This window comes from Lonchura striata, chromosome 2, assembly GCF_050655825.1.
Source record: "Lonchura striata isolate lonStrDom1 chromosome 2, ASM5065582v1, whole genome shotgun sequence".
Lineage (NCBI taxonomy): Eukaryota > Metazoa > Chordata > Aves > Passeriformes > Estrildidae > Lonchura > Lonchura striata.
The window spans coordinates 6,844,249-6,864,938 of record NC_140704.1 but is presented as its reverse complement, the minus strand read 5'-3'; the positions used below and the strand labels follow the sequence as shown (position 1 = coordinate 6,864,938).

General features: G+C 40.1%; 1 protein-coding gene across 13 annotated transcripts in view; it reads left to right on the top strand.

Annotated features, from left to right (window-relative positions):
- The window catches only part of KMT2C (lysine methyltransferase 2C), a 189,667-nt gene that overhangs the window by 64,468 nt on the left and 104,509 nt on the right, over nt 1-20,690 (top strand). For all 13 annotated transcript variants that reach the window (XM_085572926.1, XM_085572927.1, XM_085572931.1 and 10 more), the window contains 3 exons: nt 7,990-8,196; nt 11,917-12,056; nt 13,297-13,406. In XM_085572926.1, the coding sequence (XP_085429052.1) occupies nt 7,990-8,196; nt 11,917-12,056; nt 13,297-13,406 (457 nt within the window). The remainder of the gene's footprint in view (nt 1-7,989; nt 8,197-11,916; nt 12,057-13,296; nt 13,407-20,690) is intronic.

The window sequence follows — 20,690 nt, the reverse complement described above, 5'->3', positions numbered from 1 at the left end:
CACTCCTGTTTCCATTCTCTTTGTTAATTCTAAGCTGCTCATCAGTTTTAATCATTGTTTCAAGGTTCACTTAGTTGAGGTTTACTCTTTGTCTCTTTGTCTGATGCGCAGTTTCCTTCCATCCATTTCCAGTGGCTTCTAGATAGCCGCTTGTTACACGTATTTCTTGTCCATTTTCTTATTAATTTCCTTGTCAGCTGTGACTGTTCTTGCTTCCTTTAGCTGTCTGTGTGATTTGTGTTGTTTCCCATAGTCAGTAGTGTTATTTCCCCAGCACCTTCCATTTCCCTCACACAGCAAACTGTGTTATGCCCTGCATTCCTTCCTTGCTTCCATACTGAAGCTGATGGAAAGTACAAGCAATTTAAATGGTAAAATCTGGACTCACAGCACCCCAGAGCTGCAGTTGCAGAGATGATCCCTCTGAATGTCTTTGACCTTTGCCAGAAGGATGTTCATTCACAGGGAATGGATGGTGCATATGGAATCTGCTTTCACACAGGGACTGAGAGGTTGGAGTGTGCTTGGTGTGGAGAGAATCTTTATGCTCGTAGCTTCAATGTGCTAAAGCTCTTCTGAAGCACATGGGCTTTGCTTGATGAGGATAGGAGCATTTAGAGAAACAATTTTGGACTAATTTTCATAGGGTTACAGAAAATTTAACTTGAGAAATTAATGTTGTGAAACTCCTAAATGTTTTACAGAACAGAAGGGCTGATCAAAGATCTGGAGTGGATTCCAATTTAACAATTCAGGACCCTTCAGTCTCTGAAAGATGTTGGAGAAGGAAGATAAGAAGTTTCAGAATCATAGATGGAGTGGGGAAGGTGGCTGTATTCTGTCTGTTTAGTTTCTAATGCAAGAAGCTGAGGGTCATCAAGTGAAACTTTGAAGGGTTAGATGCAGAATAAAAGGAGGTGATTCTTTGTACAGTAGAGAGTTGTCTCGAGTGACATCCTTGCCAAAGGATGTGGTTTGCTGAAAATTTAGGTGTGGTCAAGAGCAGACTGGGCAAATTCATGAAAGGGAAACTGAGAATGAGTGTACAGGAATCACATTTGACACAGGGAGGCCCTGAACTGAACATACTGGGGGGCATGGATAGTTCCATGTCTGCTTCTTCTTTAATATCCTTGAAACTCTGCTTGTCCTGCTTAGATGAAGCTTTCTTGAAAAACTGCTGTTTAAAGCCAGCTTGCTAAATGGTAAATCTCAGTTAATTTTCAGCTAGCAAGACCCTACTTAGTATTTGTATGAAGCCTCCAAGAGAGGTTGGCCCCTGTGTGTGAGTTGGGTGGGACTGTGGCTGCCCTAGCCCTGCAAGTGTCCAAGGCCAGGCTGGACAGGGCTGTGAGCAGCCTGTTATAGTGGAAGGTTTCTCTGCCCTGGCAGGAGGCTTGGAACTGGATGATGTTGAAGGTCCCTCCAACCCAAACCATCCTGTGTAATTATGTTGTAATTACTAAGAGAGAGAATCTGGATTACAGAGACAATACTTTCTGGGCACAGATGCATACTGAAGGTTGAAGCTACAGGACTTCTTATTCTTTGACTTTTGTCCTTCAGAGGTGAAGATAACTCTCAGAATTGCATGAATTGCCACTTTTCAGGTACAATCAATTGCACTCTATAGGGGATTGTTATTTGAGAGCACAAGTCAGTTCACATGGACCTTAAGGAATTATCTAGGGGGCCTTGTATTTGACCTCTAAATTTACTTCTTTCAGCACTGGCATTCTGGTAACTCCTTGCATCTAGGGTATGTTAAACCCTTACTGAGCTTTAAATACTTGTTTAAACTAAAGCTGACACAATTCATGGTGAATAAGAATGTATTTTCTAAATTTCAAAATGTCAGTAAGAGGTGTTGTTTTGGTTGTGTTTGGAGGGGAATGTTTCTTTCTTTCAAATGAGAAGACTATCATTAAGTTGATTACATGGCTGTAGAACTCCAACTGTGCTGGTTTGAAGAAATTGGAAAGCAGTTATTGTCTAATGCAGTTTAATTGCTTTGTATAAACTTTTAAAATTCTTCACCTGAAGTTCATATGAACTCTGTCCCGCCTCCTTTTTTAAAAAAGAATTATGCTGCATAAGTTAAATACTTACTTGAACCCCAAATCTTTGTAATAGTATAATAGCATCAAACCACAATTTCAAATTGTTCTGTGATTCAGGTGCCTTTTGGAAGGAGATTGTATGTCAAATGCCTACATACAGCTTTTAGCAGAGATTTTTTGCTTCTTTCTCTTCGTGCTGTCTCCATTTACACTTTCCATCCTTGTATGTCCCTAGTATCCTTTATTCAGAAGGGTGATTTATTGGGTTGTTAATCTTTTATCAATGTGAAGCTGTTATGCCTCACCTAATGAGGTTTCTTCTTTAGTTTCCTTTCAAGCTTCATTATTATTGGGGTCCAGATATTTACAGAATATTTAGGTGATGCTAAAAAGCTTCATCTGAATCTGAGTTTTAGAGAAACTTTACCTCTGTGAATATCTCACATGTATTTGAACTCACACTGATGAAGATCCCTGGTATTGTTTCAAGTCAGAAATGTTTTGGTTTTTTTTTTTTCTTTACTTAATGTGCAGCTTGCAGGTATTGATTTGAATTTACATAAATGATACAATGGTGGATCTTCACTAAGGAGAAAAACACTTTACTCTTTAAATAGCACAACATAAAATGAGAACAAAGGTATTTTGTGCATTAGCACAACTTGGCAGAGCTAAATAAATAGTAGGTCCCCTGTAGCATTTGATTTAGCCTTTTAGCATATGTTAAAACTACTAACAGGGTTAGGTGGAAGAAGAATTCTCAAGCCCAGTTCTCATCAGTCTGCTTCGGTAATTAATACAAATTAGGCTCTGAAGTTCTGTTTTGCTCCCAAGTTCTCCATTTTAGTGTAATGAGCTTACTTTTAATAGTGAAAAATACATGTTAAAAACATTGTAAATTTCTGTAACAAGTAGTGTGTGAAAAAGACATCCTGAAGGCGTTTCCAGGCCTCTAAAAACAAATTTGTAGCAAAAGTTACATGATAACCCTCTTCACTTTCTTTTTCAACCCAAACCATGAATTAAAGAAATCTTTATGCTTTCTAAGGTGGGTTTCTTTTTAACTTGAGTGCAGTTGTTATCATGGTAAATGGCAGTAGTGCTAATCTGCAATTTAGTGTTTAATGTTGAGGCAATGGCTATAGCTAGTGGATCTTACTGGAATTGCCATTTTCTCACATATAATCCATTGTTTTTTTCCTGTTTAAACCTGGTTTTAGTGTGCTTAATTGGAAAAGGTGAATGTATAGCAAAACTCCTTTGGTAATACCATTCCTACAGTAGGCTGGGAGGGATTTCAGAAAAGTTACAAGTTGAGCATCCCTTGAGCTAAATCCAAGAGTTTGAATTTCTCCTGCCTTTGACAGCATCCCCTTTATCTCCATTTGATGCTTGGATTCCACTGTGCAGGCTCTCCTGAAAGAAGGGCACCTTTAACTTCTCCCTGCAGAACAGGCAGCTGTAGGATTTCCTTTAGCCTGCCACCCTCTCCATTGAGTACTGAAAGGGTTGGGTAGCTTCAAGGATCTCACTGACAGACATGCTCAGCATGGGCCACTCGCTGTCTGGCTTGGCATTGAGCTGTGTGGGGGCCCTGGAGAAATTGCAGGAAGTTGTTCCTGTGAGAATGAGAAAGGAAGATTTACTCCCCCAGCTGTATACGTGGGGGTGTGGGGGCATGGCAGTGCCCCATATCTCTGCAGCTTTTTACCCATGCATGAAAAACAGGCAGGAGAGTGAGATTGAGATACTGTTGAGGGTCACACAACCTCCCCTGGACACATCTGAAGATTTCCAGAAGCTGCACAGTGTTCACGTGGGCACAAGTGCACATCTGTGAGATAGGAACCACAGCATAAACAAAACATATTTGCATGAGCCAGTCTGCACATCTGCTTGTTATCAAGGAGCCTTGGCTTACCCAGTGCCATTTCCTAGCTCAGAAGGATCCAGGAGGGGCCTCTACTTACTCCTGAAAGTACAACTACAGGTGTTGGTAATCCTGATGCTAAGACTTAATTCTCTTAAAAAACAATTTTGGGGGACTCTCAGTTATACCTTAATTCTCTGACTGAATATTTCCAAACAAACCAGATGTTTCTCCTCCTCTGGTTGTGATTTAATATTGTGCAATTAGTTTCCCAATACTGCATGTGTTGAAATGAAGTTGTTTCAATGGGAAAGTCTTATGTTTTAGGATGAGTCCTGATGACTGTCATCAGTCAAGTAGAGGAAATAGTGACTGGTCTCCCTTCCTTCAGGATTAAGTGGCTGCAGGGCATTTTGTTATCCTTTGTCAGGATGTGGACAGGGGAGGATTATAGCACTTCACATTCTTGTCAGAGGCTTGAGTAAATTCTCTGTGAAGAAGAGACACTGACCTGATGAAATAGAACCTGTAGAAGAGAATGGCTGTGAAAGAATGATGGGATCAACGTGTATCTTGTTAGAAAGGGCATTCTTCAAATCCAACGATCCAAGGCTGGATCTCCTCCCATGGCTCAATGGGAAGAGACATTAGCTTCAGACATTACTAGCTTTTCTGCCTCTTACTGCATCCCCCAAACCCAGCATGTCTGGTTCATTCTGAACACAGTTTTTCCTCAGTGTTATGTATTAAAATTTCTGTGCATTGAAATCCATGAAATTCTCTGGGGTGAGGTGAGGTATAGGAGCACCTCCTGGTAAATAAACCGCCTCTGGATCATTAAACCCTTATAAGAAAGTAGCATTTGTCATGGGAAAATATGTAATTTAAGTTGAAGTTACAGATAACGATGAACTTATATTTTGAGTTGGAGTACCTAAGAGATATCTTAAATCGAGTACTGTTGAGCTGCTTTTTTTTTTTTTAGTAGCTTATAAAAAGATTTGTGACACATTGTCTCTTGCTTTTTATCCCATTTTGAATTATCCTGTTCTTAAAATATGTTAATTATGATAACAGATCTAGGGTTTGATCTTAAGATTTGCCAGTATCTCTATTTCGCTATCTTCAATATGAGAGCTCTTCTTGCATCACAGATTTAGATCCTCTAATTGCATATTGGCATATGGAAAGTAGATTTGTAAGTACTTTCTGCAGTCCTCAGATGATAGGAAAAAAATCTCTACCTTCTGCCCATACAGACATAACTTAAAATATTTACTGAGCACTTAAAGCTAAAAGGCTAACGTGATGGAACTGGCCACTTTGTACGGCATGACAAGCCAGCAGCTGTGGCATGTCAGGGGGCAGAGGAGAGTGGCTTTCCTGAATTGGGTCTCTCCAGCATCCCAGCAGAGGCAGGGAGCCCACTGCCACTGCGTGCTTGTGGCTACCTGGCTGTGGGTACAGTTGAAGCCCCTCTACTTACCCCCTGGAAAGTGTGAAACCTTTTTTACCCCTTTGTATAATCTCCCCCCTCTATCTCAGCACCACAGTGTCCTGGCAGTGCTCTGGGCACGTTCTGCTCCTGTCTTTAACTTCTGTGTGCTCACAGCCTTCAGTGGAGGCTCCCCCAGCCCCCTCCCCATGGCAAGCACTGGTTCAGCTGCGTTCCCCAGCTCTGCTGAAGCAGGAGCAGTAGCACAAACCATCTGATTCTTGACAGCTTCACAGCTGTCCGCAGCACGCTGCAGAGTAGCTGTGAAACTCACTGCTCCTGTTGTTTCACTCCACCCTGCCTGCAGAATGCTGCTGCTGGAAGTTGTGATGCTGGAGCTGCTTTACAGGCTCCAGAAATACCAGCTTTACTCCTGTATGCCTTTTCAAATAATACCACTTGAAAAGTTAGCGGGTTTTTTTTTCTTAATTACTGTTTCAGATTTCTCTTTTATAGATCTTAACATCATTGCATATTTGCTATGTCTCCACTTTAAAGGGCTTTGTGTATTTGTTTGTAATTATCCTCAAGTCTTTTAATGAGCAGTGATAGTCTGTCCTAACAGGATGTATGAATAATTATTTATTCCACTGTGGATAATCTTGTGTTTGTAACTACTGTAATTTATATACTATGGTGTTGCCTGTTTAAATCTCTTAAGTCTTCTTACAAGTCTCTCTAGTCTCAACCAGCATAAATAGCTTTGCTTTCCCTGCTTAGGAACTCTGCCTATGAGGCCATATCAGGTTTCACTGGCAGTCCAGTGGTTACAGTCACTGACAGACAAATAATAGTGTATTTGTTGCTCTGTCACACTAAAAGCTAGCTATAAAATAGACATATGTACTGTTCAGTGTAACTTCTCATTTTTCACTGCTCTCACACTACCTTTATCCATATTTTCTTTGGATTTTTATGTCTTCAGATATCTTTTTCTAAAGATTTCCGGAACATGTCAGACATTTGCCATCAGCTCCGGGGGTTGTGCTGGCTCATGCGGGTTGTGTGTTGAGGCAGATCAGTGAAGGATGTGCAGCCAAGGCCACGAGATGAGGACAAATGTTTCCTAACAGTACCATAGGAAGGTGTAATTTCAGAACCATAAATGGGACCTAATTTATCTGCCCATCAACCTACATGTTCCCAGTGGTCCATCTGCCTTAATGAAAGTGCAGTCCTACCTATCAACCATAAATAAAAGCTTTTTGATTCATTCTGGACTTCATTTTGGGCTCATGCAATGCTTCTGCCTTCGTTAGCATCTGACTGTTTGGTATTACCAGTAGTAGTAGACCAGTTTAGATTTCTTTCTTCTTTTTCTTTATTCCTATATTTGCTCTATAGTGAGAGCAAAAGGAGATATCCCAGAGTATGATAAACCAAATATCAGAGGCTTTGCTGGATTCTCGGGGGTTTGTGTTCTGATCTGGAACTTTCCTTTTCTACTTTCACTTTTTTCCGTTGCTGTTCTTGTCTCTCCAGGCTGAAAAGCACAGGAGGCTTTATTTTTTTCCCCAGAATTTAGTAAATATTTTACAGCAGTTTAGCCTTAAGGTTTTCTCTTCCTCCCACTTCACTTCCCTCCTCTCACTCACACAGCACAGACTGTCCCAAATCCAAATGTGCCACCTTGGAGATGCACTGAAATCTATTTAAATGGAATCCAGGCATAACCAAGCCTCTATCCAAGTGCCTGATTCCCTGAGGCATCTTTTTGGGGTCTTTGGGGCATAAATACGGAGAAAACAGAATTGCTCATTTAAGCATTAAAAAAAAGTGTTAAATGGCCTTCCTTTAATGCAAACTGCATTAGTTGTAGAAGTTCACATTTTAAGTTTATGGGTATGTTTATTATAGAAATATTTTTCAGTAGCTTCCATATGATGTGACACAAGGAGTGCTGTCAGAGCTGTCATTTCAATCCTGTCGCTATGTTGTGCATGTTAAAACATAATTGCAAATGGTACAGGGTATTGCAGCGGTCACAGTTCTGTAAATATAAAATTCCTCCAGTAAAACTTCTAGACATAATTTTGTTTTTAAATATTGAAGTAAATGAGGGTGGTTGCATTTGTGCATGTGGTGTTCTCTGGCACGTGTGACTGTAGCCATTGCTGTGGTTTTCTCATTACTCCATTTTTCTCCATGTTAGTAAACCTTTTAGTCTATAGTATTTACAGATTGTGTTACACATAAGCTATATGTGCTTCCAGAAAGGTGTGTGTGCTGTAATGTTCCATGTGTTCTGTAACATTTGGATGCCTTTTAGCAAGTGTGTGTCTCGACACACAAAATTTTGGAAATTCTAATAGTTTGAATATAAAATGGACATTTTTTATTTGCTTCGTTAATCAGGCAGTTTTGTGAACAGAAAAGAAGTTCTTGTAACTGTTAATTAGCTGGAAATAGTGTTTCTGAATGTTGAATTCTGATACCAATAAAAGCACAAGGAGCTTTTATTGTCTTGTTATAAAGGGTTAAATTAGCATGAAATTTGCTCTTTGATGGGGTATCCTCTGCTGGTTTTCACCCCAATAAAGAAGTAATGATCTTCCTTTTTACAGCGAACAACTCTGCGCCTTTTGTTACTGTGGAGAACGGAGCTCATTAGGACAAGGAGATTTAAAACAATTTGGTCCCACTCCTGGGTATGTTATCCCATGGAAAAACCAGCCTTTAAATAAGAGTGAAGCCAGCGACAGCACCGATGGAGCTTGTGAGAGAACTCCAAGGCAAAACTCAGTGCTGCGCAAACAGAGAGGCCAGAAGAAGTAAGTCTGTCCTAAAATAAATATGTAGATTTTTAAATTTTGCATGAAATTCCAGAATGATCTTCACTAGTTCTGTACTACCATAGGCAACTAACTTGTATTTGTGTAAATGTGGGTTTTTAATATTAAAAAATGTTTGTAAGGAAAATCAACATGGACAAAATCCTAACTAAAAATGGAACCACAGAGCATCCAACATGTGAGGGGTAAAGCAGTGGCTGTGTCTTCTGCTTTTTAAAAATGGGTTTGTTTCTTCCCCAAGTGAGAATCTTTACTCTGGAAGAGCACAGATTAGAGACATAGCTACTGTAAAGCAGAGATCTACTTGTGATGCTGAAGTAAAAGTACAAATGAAGGGTGGAAGAGGATGGACTTCTGACACTTCATGTGTTGTGTAGCCTGGAATAATGAGCAGCCTCTGCCCATTAGAGCCTCTCATCTTGCCATCCAGCACTGGCTCTCGCTCTGGTGCCAGTGCTTTTGAGGGCACACAGCAGTGGTTCCTGCCCTGTGGGAGTGGGGTTTGCTGGCAGCTCTCCCAGACAGAGGGGTTTGGTCATGGTTCCCTGGCTTCTCAGTGGTTGTGAGAGATGGCAGGAGCATACCTGGCCCTGCAGTGGAGGTTGTTCAGTGCATGGTGTGTCTGATGGGACTGATCAGAGCCACATCTTTGTGGGCGAGGGAGCCCTGTCACTGGGGCTTTGTGTTGATTTGGGTTCATTCAGGATTGATGGGGAATGTGGGATCACTCAGTCCTGTTTGTGTGACAGTGGGGCTGCAACCCCGGAGAAACATGAAGGGAGCCAGTGGCAATGCAGGGCCATGGCTGTGGGATGGGCTATGTGGGATTGAGGGCAGTGAGGGGCAGTGCGTGGTGAGGGATTGAGAGCAGTGAGGGGGTTGAGGGTGGTAAGTAGCTGTGGGTGTTGAGGGTGGTGCAAGGTTGTGAGGATAGTGAGGAGCTATGGATGGTGAGGGGTTGAGGGCAGTGAGGGGCAGTGGGTGGTGCAGGTTGAGGGCAGTGAGGAGCTATGGATGGTGTGGGGTTGAGGGCAGTGAGGGGCTGTGGATGGTGTGGGGTTGAGGGCAGTGAAGGGCTGTGGATGGTGTGGGGTTGAGGGCAGTGAGGGGCTGTGGATGGTGTGGGGTTGAGGGCAGTGAAGGGCTGTGGATGGTGTGGGGTTGAGGGCAGTGAAGGGCTGTGGATGGTGTGGGGTTGAGGGCAGTGAGGGGCAGTGGGTGGTGCAGGTTGAGGGCAGTGAGGGGCTGTGGATGGTGTGGGGTTGAGGGCAGTGAAGGGCTGTGGATGGTGTGGGGTTGAGGGCAGTGAAGGGCTGTGGGTGATGCAGATCGAGGGCAGTGAGGAGCTGTGGGTGATACAGGTTGAGGGCGATGCTGGTGGTACGGCATGGTGCGGGGCTGAGGCCGTGCAGGATCAAGGGCGGTATGGATGATGTGGGGCAGGGATGTGGGGTTGAGGGCAGTGTGGGGCAGAGGGCAAGGATGGTGATGCCATACACCATGACAATGGGGATCGGCATGATGAGGGGTCGGCAATGGGATGGTGATCCAGGACCATGGGCAGTGTGGGGCAGTGGTGGTGTGGGGTTGAGGGCAGGGTGATGATGTGGGGCAGGGATGTGGGGCAGTGGTGATGTGGGGCAGGGATGTGGGGCAGGGGTGTGGGGCAGTGGTGATGTGGGACAGGGATGCGGGGCGCTGGTGATGTGGCGCAGGGATGTGAGGTTGAGGTTGGGTGTTGATGCAGAGCCACGGCTGGTGTGTGGCACAAACTGGGCATTGGGAGATTGGCTTCAGACACAGGTCTGGCTGGGGAGGGAACAATGAGGGAGGCGGCTGCCAGCTGTGCCAGAATGCCCAAGTCAGACCTGGCCAGGGTCCCTGAGTCAAACCTGTCCAGGGTCCCTGAGTCAAACCTGTCCAGGGGTCCCCAAGTCAGACCTGTGCCAGAGTCCCTGAGTCAGACCTGTCCAGAGCCCCCCATGGCTATGCTGCTGCTGCAGAAGCTGCCCAGAGTGTTCCACACTCGCTGAGGTTGCTTGGGTGCACGTTGTACGTTTTTGTCATCATGCTGGTGGTGGGAAAATGCACATTGTGTAATGCTGATATAGAAAAGCGGCTTTTCTTAAAGCTAATAAAAGTAACACCCTCACCTCAGGCTGGATTCTATAGGTATATGAAGTATTATTTTCAGAGAAGTCTGTGGAAAGGACGAGATTGCAGAGTAAATTGAGAAGTTCTGTAAATTGATTGGTTTGATGCTTTGAGAAAGCTTTTTGAAACATGGAAACAAGGAAAATGCCTTGTCAGTTGGCATTTAGGTTTTTTTTAAAGATCCTTTAAAGCTTCGGTGTTATGAGTAGCAGTTTGGTGTTAGAGGAGGCTCCACTGGAGAGGCACTGGCACAGGCTGCCCAGAGTAGCTGTGGATGCTCCATCCCTGGAAGTGTCCAAGGGCAGGTTGGACAGGGCTTAGAGCAACCTCTGGGGTAGTGGAAAGTGCCCTTGCCCATTGTAGGAGCTTTGGAACGAGATCCTTTCCAAGCCAAACCATTCTGTAATTACAGTGGACATAATGGTGTTCAGGAACCAGTTTTGTGAAACAGAACATAGTGCTTTGTTAAGGAGGATATGAATGTTGGTAGTGTCAGAATTAATAGGTTTTGGGGTAGATATTTTTTAAATTATGCAGGTCATGAAGATACCATGTAATAATAGAAAACATTTAAGATTTCTTTGGGTGATGCAAGAGAGGTGTTACTCTTTTCCCCATAAACTAAGGGGTTTTAAAATGTATTTATAAATGTAATAGCTGAAGTAAAGCATGATTTTCAGGAAAGCAGAGTTACCACAGATTAAAATTCCAGTGGTCACTGTATCTATTGACAAACGCATACAATTGACTTATTAATAGCAGAGAGTTATCAAGTTCAAAGAACCTTAGTGGATAATGCAGCACCACCTTTCCTACCAATTGTTGAGGTATCAGTGATCAGGTCTCTTATCAGTAGGCCTAAATGCACACCCTTAGATGTCCAAGATATTCTTTAGCCTGCAGGAAATAAAGGTAGAATTGTTGCTTCTGTTTTTTTTAAATGCAGTAATCTTGAGTTGTGTGAATTGTTTTCTGTTGAGATTAGAATTTGGTGAACAAATTAATAAGGTTATAAAATTAGTACAATATAGTAGTCTTTATATCACTGCATTTTTTAATTTCCTCCCCTCCTTTCTTCCAGCTCACCCCCACCTTTTTTTTTTTTTTTAAACATCTGATGGCATTGTATAAACATGTTTATTTCCAAACAGATTTTTAAGTCCTGGTCTTTTTTCTACCTTCCTCCATAGCTGTAGTATTTTCTGTAGGCACCTGACCTCTGGATGTTGTTACCTCATTCTCAGTTCCAAGGGTTGTGAAAATTTTAATATCAAACAGAATCAAACTTAAAGAAGTGTGTGTGTCCTGAAGAACTGGAAGGGAGCAGACTTGTTTACTGAATAGCACCTTTAACTGGAAACTGTTACTGGGGAAGGTGCTGGGATAAAATATAAGGAAGACTTTTGTTCATGTTGATTTACATTTTATCATATTAGGAAAAAATTGTACCCGCTTGCCGTGAGTTTTGGATCATTTGTGAGTATATGACTAATTGAACCAAGAATGTGGTGACTTCTAAGTTTGTTTTTCTGCTCCCTGATACAGATCTCGATCGAGTATAGCATCATGTACAAGTGTAAGCACCCAAACTGCTTCTGACGATCAGGTTGTCAAATTCTGGGATGAACTCAGTTTAGTTGGCTTACCAGATGACATTGATGTTCAAGCCTTATTTGAGCCAACAGGTAAGATCCATTGTTCTCCTCCTTTTTCTCCCTGTCCAGTAGCAGCACAGTAGCCACAGTGACATGAGTGAAATTTTGCAGCTGTTGGGTTTTTGTGCTGTGGTGTTTGTCAAGTCTCTGAGGGTGCTTCAGTAGCTTTTGCCCATGTCAGGGTTTGTTTTTGTAGTCTTCTCTCCAGAAAAGAGAATCCTCAGCTTTGTGGGGGGACCTATTTGTAATCTGCTGCTGAGCTGGTGTTCAGGTAGTAATACCTTTAGTACCATGATTCTGTTTTGGGGTGAAAATGGAAAAGGAATGAGGCACAGCTTAATATAATTCTCAAAAATCTTAGTCCTATAATGTTACCTGATCTCCTGCAAATGTTATTGGAAACAATGGAATAGAAGATCTACATTTTTAAAGTTGCTATTATTTGTAGATTACTCTTTCCAAACCTATATAGAAATTTTTGGGACTTTTTTTAATCTTGAATTGTTAAATTGGCTGAAACCTAAGTTCACTAGCTAGTGTAAACCATCATTTCTAATTCCTGTATAAAGCAGCCAGAGAATTCCTTTGGAAGTATATACCATATGCATTGTTTTTCCCAGAATTGAATTAGAAACTTCCTGTAAGAGTTACCTGTTGAATTCTACAAATTCTGATTTTTTTTTTTTTTTTGTTAGATAGGTGTATCTCTATACTGTTTTTTGTATTGACACCATTTTCTCAGTTTTATATATATGAGTTTCTGTTCATGTTATATTTTGATCTTTTAAACACTTTGTGTAGACTTTTAAAAGTATCATACTAACATATTCTACATGAACATACAGATATCCAGTCCTTGGGAATCATAAATTAAGAGTACAAACTTAGGGAAATGTTATCAACAGTGAAATATAAGATTGTTGGAACTCTGTGTGTGTGTTACACAAGCATTGAATGTAGAATCAAAGTCAGAGAATGCTTTGCACCCTGTGCTATGATTGCATGTTCAGGCACTTGAAAATTAAAAACAGATAAAAAAGGTGTGTTGTATATAAAAGAAAATTGCAGTGTTTTTAGTGTCTGATACTAACTGCAGTGTATTCAGTGTACGATAAAAGGGTTTTCAATGTTGCAACAAGAAAAAAAAATGGGGAGAAGATCTTTCTGTTATTTCTGGCAAGTATTTACTGCCAGAAGGGAGTTCCATGCTCGGAGGAAGTGCTTGGCAGAGCTGTCCAACCCTGGCCCTTTGTCTCTCTGCGCACACCAGGTCACTGCTGGGCTCATCACCGCTGTGCGGAGTGGTCTGTGGGAGTCTGCCAGACTGAAGAGCAGCTATCGCTGAACGTGGACAAAGCTGTTGTCTCAGGGAGCACAGAAGTGAGTAAAAACACTTGAATGCTCAAGTCTGTAAGAAAATTGGGTGGCTAGGGTTGCTAAAAAGACAAATGCAATAAAAAGTGTGACTAAAAATACCCACGTATGGATCTCTGAGTTCCCATTTATAATAAGGTTTCCTTGGGCAGATCCTGGTGCTAAAAACTTGTGTTGCAATTTATTAAAAAGTTTTATGGAGTTGCATGGAATATATCATTAATTAGTTTTGAGGTAACTAGAATGTAGGAAGAACCAGGCTGACCAAAACAAATTAGAGGCAAAAGTTGAGTTCAATTAGCAAATACTCTGGTAGGTGGAGGTAATATTTATTGTACCAATTTATATCCTGAAATTATATGATGTAAATATAGTAAAAAAAAAATCTCAGTTACTTCCATGCCAGTTTCAAAAAGCAGGTTAACATAAAAAAGCCAGTGTTTGCCATGAAAACTTATGTTGATACTCTAAATTCTCACAGAAATACACATATAAATATTTTATTTTTTAAATTGAAGTGGTAATGTCTTTGGAAAAGTAAGTACCTTTGAAAAGTGTGAACTTGTTCTGGTGTTGTATTCTGGTACTGTTTTGAAATTTTGGAGATGTATTTCATATTGGTTTTGCCTCATGTAGTTATATTTTTGGTCATATTTAATAATGCCTAAGAGGGTTTTTTAATAAGTATTATTTTTTATATTAAATCAGCCATGCTATCAACAAATATTTCTAATTTTTGATGGTTTTCCCATGGTTATGCATACGCCTTTTTTCACTTGGGTCTTCTTGCTTTTCATGCATTATAATATAACAGAAAAATTTGGCATGAGATACCAGTAGATGTCCATCATTTGGACTAAGAAGATGCTTTACATCAGTTTTGCAATAGAAGCCATGGAATACAGCTTTCTTTGCACTTTCTTCTATTCATATTAAGTAACTGCTTTATTTTGAATAGTTATTTAATTTGTGTTTCTGCTTTCAAAATAAGATTATTCAAAATGAGCGAATCTGACATTGTTAAGTTCTAGATGAGCTTGAAAATGCTAAAACATTTCTGTGTTTGTGTATGTGTAAAAAACGACAGTAAAAATTGAAAGAATATTCAGAATTGAATACTTTCTTTTTAGTCTTGCTGCTGAAAGTTTTTGTCCCCTTGTTTTTGACTTGAAGTAATTTTGTGATCAGCTCATTCCTGTCTGTAGTCATTTCTTTTAACAGAAATCCTGGTTGAGCTGTTCAAGTTTGTGTTTTGCTGTGTTGATTTCATCCTGTTTCCGTTATTTCGTTATTTCTTTCTGTCCAGTACCTTGCTCCTTCCCTGTGCTCAGGGTGATAGTGCCTCACCTTTATGTCATCAGTACCTTTTTAAATTTTGCATAGATATTTACAATGGAATTACTTAGCTACAATTTTTTTGAAGAATGAACAGCTCTGGTGTTGCAGTTTCCATTTCAGACGTTTTTTCATGTGCTGTACTGAATCTTCCCTACTGATCTTTTCTAGTTCTGCAAGTAATGTTTAATCCCCCTGTTGCACATGTTTCACATAGCAATGCAGAGAGAGGAGAGGAGTTTGAATCAAGTGCCATTCTCTGCATTTTCTATTCAGTCTTTGCTGAAGCCGTTGAGAAACTTTTTTTTGTGTAGTCCAGCAGTCGGGCAGTGAAGAATGCCTCTGATTTGGTTATTCTCTTTTATCCTTCTTGTGATCTGCCTAGGGAGGGCTGAGTAAAGGCACAACTGTGATTCTAGAAGAATAGCTAGATGACATTGCATTTTTTTATCCCACTATCACACCAGGGATTTATTTGCATTTTATTTTATTTTTCAAAAAATAAGGACCAAACTCTTCTGTAGTTCTCTGTTCCTGACTACAGAGAAGTGTAATGATTGCTCAAGGAGTTTGTGTGGAGCTGGCTTGAAGACCAGGTAATCCTATGTTTGCTTGTGTCCAGGCTGTAGTGCTTGGTAATAATTTTTTCCACTACTTTTTTACTTGTTATAAAGATTGAGAAGGCAGAAAAAAGTATGAGGTCCTGGTTGTCCTGTGTGGTAGTTGAAAAAGCTCATCTTTGTGTGAGTTGTTTTTAAAAAGTTTAGAATGAAAGGTTAATTAATTAATTTGAAGTATGTGTTTGTGTTGCAGCTTCTTGTGCTTCTTTTCATTTAATGGGATGTTCCTGCATTGTAAAAGAAAAGTTTTGTTCAGATGTTCTGAAATCTGTTGGCCATGCAAAGGCAACTATGTGCTCAGGGCACACAGAAAAACAGTTTAAATAAAACCAAGCTGTATTCTGTTTCCTCTGCTTGCCACCAAATTTGCTTTGGGTTTGTTGTTGTTTGCTTGGTAGGGGATTTCTGTCTTCTTGGAAGTCGTTTTGGCATGAGGAACTGGTTTGAGGTGTGGTCTGCAGCACTGCATCTTTCCATTGCTGGGAAAGTCCATTTTCTTTTCCTTCTGTTTATGTAAAAATGCGTATTTGAAGTGTAATCAACTTTTGATAATCCATTGGTTTAGGTATTTTAGTTTTTGGAGAGCATTTCAGGCCTGTTCTTACCTTGAGGAACTTTTTAATTTGTAAGCTGCATTCATGTTTCTCATTAGTTAGGCTGCCTATTGTTCACAAATCTGCTTTAACTGGATATGACAGTGTTTCTTATTACTGTGTTTACCAGTTGAGATGTCAATTTGGCTTCACTGAACTTGTGATTGCATTAGTAAAGCTTGTGTGGACGTATTCCACTGACCTGTTCCAAAATACGTATTTTTATCCATTTTGGTTTTCTTCTGGTCCCTTGTTGGCTGAATGTTTAAAACATGGCACTACAGAGATCTCAGAATCTGTGAATGTCTCACAAATGCCCTGCTTGGCTTGTCTTTCTTCTTCAGCTCTTTTGATTTGCTCATTGTGAAGGCCTGGCAAAGGCACCTGACCAGCTTGTTTCATGTATTTGTGTCTAGACAGCGGTGGATTCTTTGTCTTTCTTTCAAAGTCTGGGGTTTGCCATTCTTGACTATTCATGAGTGCACAAACCTACATCTCTAAAATGTTTGAAATCCTGTGTGTCACGTTGCTTTGTGACAAGGGACAAAGAAAAGCTGGAATATACAGTCAGATCTGTGGTGGAGGTGCCTCAGTTCATCTTATTGCTTGTCTTGCATATCTCAGCAAGGGGGAGTCATGGCTTTTCTCAGAGCTGCTTTCTAAGTTTAGGAGGTCATAAGGAGGAACTGGTGATCTTGATGGCAAAACTAGTGCCAGAGCTTTTCTCAGGATGATCCTAAGAATTCACTTCATTATCCTGGTACAGTGTGTAAGGTAGAGCTTCAACACCCCAATGTGGCAGTGCCTTCCCCCCACTACTTTAATAGCATTCATGGGGTTTGCGAGTTATTTTGTTTCAAGGTTTGAAAGAAACCAACTCTTCAAAATACCAATGGGGAGAGAAAAGTTCTAGTGATTTGTTTGATCCAAAACTTAATTTTCTTGCATTCATAAGAATATACTTTGTCAGCTTCAGGAAGATGGACTTTACTGATCTTTATCTACAGATATTTAGTGTAAGATGCAAAACGATTGTGAATTGTAGACTTAATAAGACAAACTAAGCAAAAGAATCTGATCAAACAGAAATTGGAGTTTTTTCCCTGGAAAAAATACAATAGATGTGGACAAGTGGAGTTTTTAGCTTTTTCTTGTATTTTTGGTTTGTTTCACACTTTTGTAACTCTCCTGCTGTCTGATATTTGGAAATGTGAACTTACATTATCATGTAAAATGTAGAGGCCTTTAAGGCTTGCATTTTTTCAGCTTTTAACAAGACTGGTTTCTGAAATAGTGGTTCTCTAAATATTTTCACGTATTTTTAAAATAATATTTCATAATTTTGATGTTTATTTTTCATGTATTGAGTAGGTTGCTGTTTGTTAGTCTGCAGTCAGCTGAGGAAAATGAAAATTTGCCAATTACCTGCCTTACATTGTCTAGCCATAGCTACTCTGCATGCTACGGAGTCCAAATAAGGTAGACTGCTTTTTGTCCCCCAGTATGTAAATAGCTCAATTCAGAAAGTGAGTTTAAGTAGATAATGTATTTAAACAACTTTGAGCAAACTGAGCACAAGAAAGGAATGCAAGGGTAACTTTCCCAGCCAACTTTCTCTTCTGATAAGATGTAGGAAGCAGTTTCTAAGTTTGGAAGAGTTTGTCAAGGACACAAAAGTCAAATAAAACAGTGTTGGTGGAAATCAAGGAGGAGGTTTCTATCTGCTTGAATGCTGAATAGGAGAAACATGATAGTAACGAAAAGTCTAGTTTAAATTCTTTGCTCAAGACTTGATTCTAGTGTGGTACCTACCAAGCTAGATCAGAAAGAAATAAGTTGAGGGGAAAGATGGGGAACATGCTTACACATCTTTTAAAACTGTCCATTCACCCCTTAATCTCAGTACTCTTCTCATCTTGTTGAAAATTGTCCCTGTTTTTCATGATGTGTGTGTTTTATTTCTTCTGCTTCAAGTTGAAAACCAGTTTGGCTAAAATGATACTTCCTTTTGTTGTTCCTTGTATGTCAAAATGAGCATCAACATCCTAATGTACTGTTAACTTCATACACTGGGGAGGATTGTGCCCATTTAACCACAGCAGTTTTTAATTTGGTTTTACTTTTTGTTGAGAAAAACTATGTGAGAAATGGCTTAGATGACAGAATCTTGAATGTAGGGATGGTGTTGGCTTTGTGTATGTCACAACCTACCTGAGCAGAGTGTGGAGTGGTGTGGGGTTTTTCTAGATAGAGTGCAGAATTTGCAGCTCTTTGATGGTTTGAAAGCTCCTTTCTTCCTTTTTCATTATTGAAAGAATGACTGATTCTTAAATCCAGAGAAAAATGCATGAAGAGAATGTAATATATTATAATTTATATGATTTCTACGTAGTGTCCCTTGCATTTGCCTATTTTTCAAGGATGAGCTTTGTAACATGAAACTAAATGAGCACCTCTGGTATTCAGGGGTTCCTTTCTCAAGCCTTGAGTTTTTTATGGTCCTTTTGCACAGAGCAGGCACTTGGCTTCTTCTCATCTCCCTTCACTACAGCTTGGGAGGGACTACCTGGCTGCTCTTGGGAGTGGCTTCTGATTTTATCTTATTGAGTTTTTTTTCCTGTAGTTGCTTTTGTCCTGCAGTTCAGGAAGTACTGCAGGAAGTTTTCTTCCAAAATAACATCTACTTTTTTTTTTTCTTTTTTTTATGGATTGCTGTCTCTTAGAGAACTCCAGCACAGAAAGTGCTACAGAAAGACTGGAGAAATAGTGACATACTTGTCACCAAGAAGACACTTGAATGTGCTTTTGGTCAGTTTGGTAGTTTCATTCAGTTGCTGGCATGGTTCTAGACATACTGTAACAGTTCAGCAATGAGGGCCGTGGACTATTCAAGTTTTCCATTAATTTCCCTGTTGTTATTTGGAGTTTTTCTAGAGATCTGTAGCCATTTCCCTGCTGATGAGGATAAGCATCGTTTTCAAAGGACATAACTGACTGAGGGTACAACTTCAGGGATAGTTTAACACTGTAAATTATCTTCTATGATTTACTCTCTTCCATAATAGTTTGGATTTTGGTCACATAAAGCCAGATTCTTGTTGTCTTGAAGAATGTAAATTGTTCTTAGAGCTTGCAAATGACATCAGAAAGCCTGTGTCAGTTTTATAGCTATATTTTTCAAGTTCTGGAAAGCAGCTGTGGTATCTTTAAATTATCATAGTTGGCTCTGATTTGCATGTGTAACTCTTCATTAACATCTTTGTACACCATGAATTATGTTGGTAGAGCTGTGTAAATCTGTTCAGGTTACAAAGTTGACATGGGACCTCTGTGTGTTCAGATTTTTTGCAGGTCTAGCAGTTTGAGGACCAATATTTGATGCTTAGTAAGATCTACAACATAATTCTCATTAGCATTGTAAAGTGAACAGTGATTAAATGATTCTTTCGCTTGAACCAAAGGAAGCTTTGCTATGACAAGAGCGTTGCTCATTTGAGCTCATGGAATCACAGAAAGATTTGGCTTGGAAGAGACATTAAAGATCACCCAGTGCCACCTCCCCTGCCATGGGCAGGGACACCTTCCAGCCAGGTTGCTCAAAGCTCCATGGCTTCAAACAGAAAGAGAGTAGATTTAAACTGGGTTTAGAGTGGAAGCAGTTCTTTCCTGTGAGGGGGTGAGGGTTGGAACAGGTTGCCCAGAGAAGCTGTAGCTGTCCCATCCCTGGAAGTGTTCAAGGCTGGGTTGGATGGAGCTTTGGGCAGACTGGTCTGGTGAAAAGTGTCTCTGCACATGGCAGGGGGTTGGAACTGGATGATCCCTAATGTCCCTTCTATCCCAAACCATTCTTTGACTCTATGAATCTGTTTTTTCTTCTTCAGTGAAACATATAACAGAAAAATGTACATTAAGTTCCTAAATTAAGAAGAGCTTTATTACCTATCAAAACACAACACCTTTGAAGCGACAGTCTTAAGGACTCAGCTTTCAAAACACAGTTTTCATTTCTCCAGTTGTCTGATAGACCACATTTTCTAGAACAAAATAAAATGCATTTTCTAAATCCCTGCTGGCATTTAAAACAATTAAGTATTAGTTAAAACTTAGTAAATGTGAATTAAGAGCTATGAGATTCTTCTAGTACATTTTTATAATTATTTTCGGCACCGAAATTATGGCTGCCTTGGGATATAGTTAGACTCCACACTCATATATGCATCTTCAGTGGTGTATTTAAAAGTTTGTAAGGATTACTATAAACTACACTGGTTTGTGTGAATAGTCATGGTCATTAAGTAAGAGGCAGTAACACATGGGAAATATGTGGCTGAAGTAAAGGCTAAGCACATCTGATTATTGAAGGGGTCTGGACATAATTTTAATTTTGAATTTTCCATTTATTGAGAAAAACCCCTTCATTTATTTTTCTAGTCTTTCTGAGAATACTTTGATACTTGGGTATGTCTGGGTACATGACTGAGGAGAGGTTGCTAGTAAGGGTTAATTGTTGCAATGCAATTGATGTTTATTTAGTGAAGAACTGGCGTGCTTTTACTTTCTCCCACATTTGTTAGATGGATTGATACTTCAGATTTGTACTTTGTGGTGTGAGATACTCTGTTAGAATTAAATAACTTTCCAAGTCAGCCAGCCAGCATAAAAAAATAAAGGTGTACAAAGCTGCAGTATTAAACTGAAAGTATTTAATTAAAAACTTGTTTCTAATATAATCTGAGCAATAT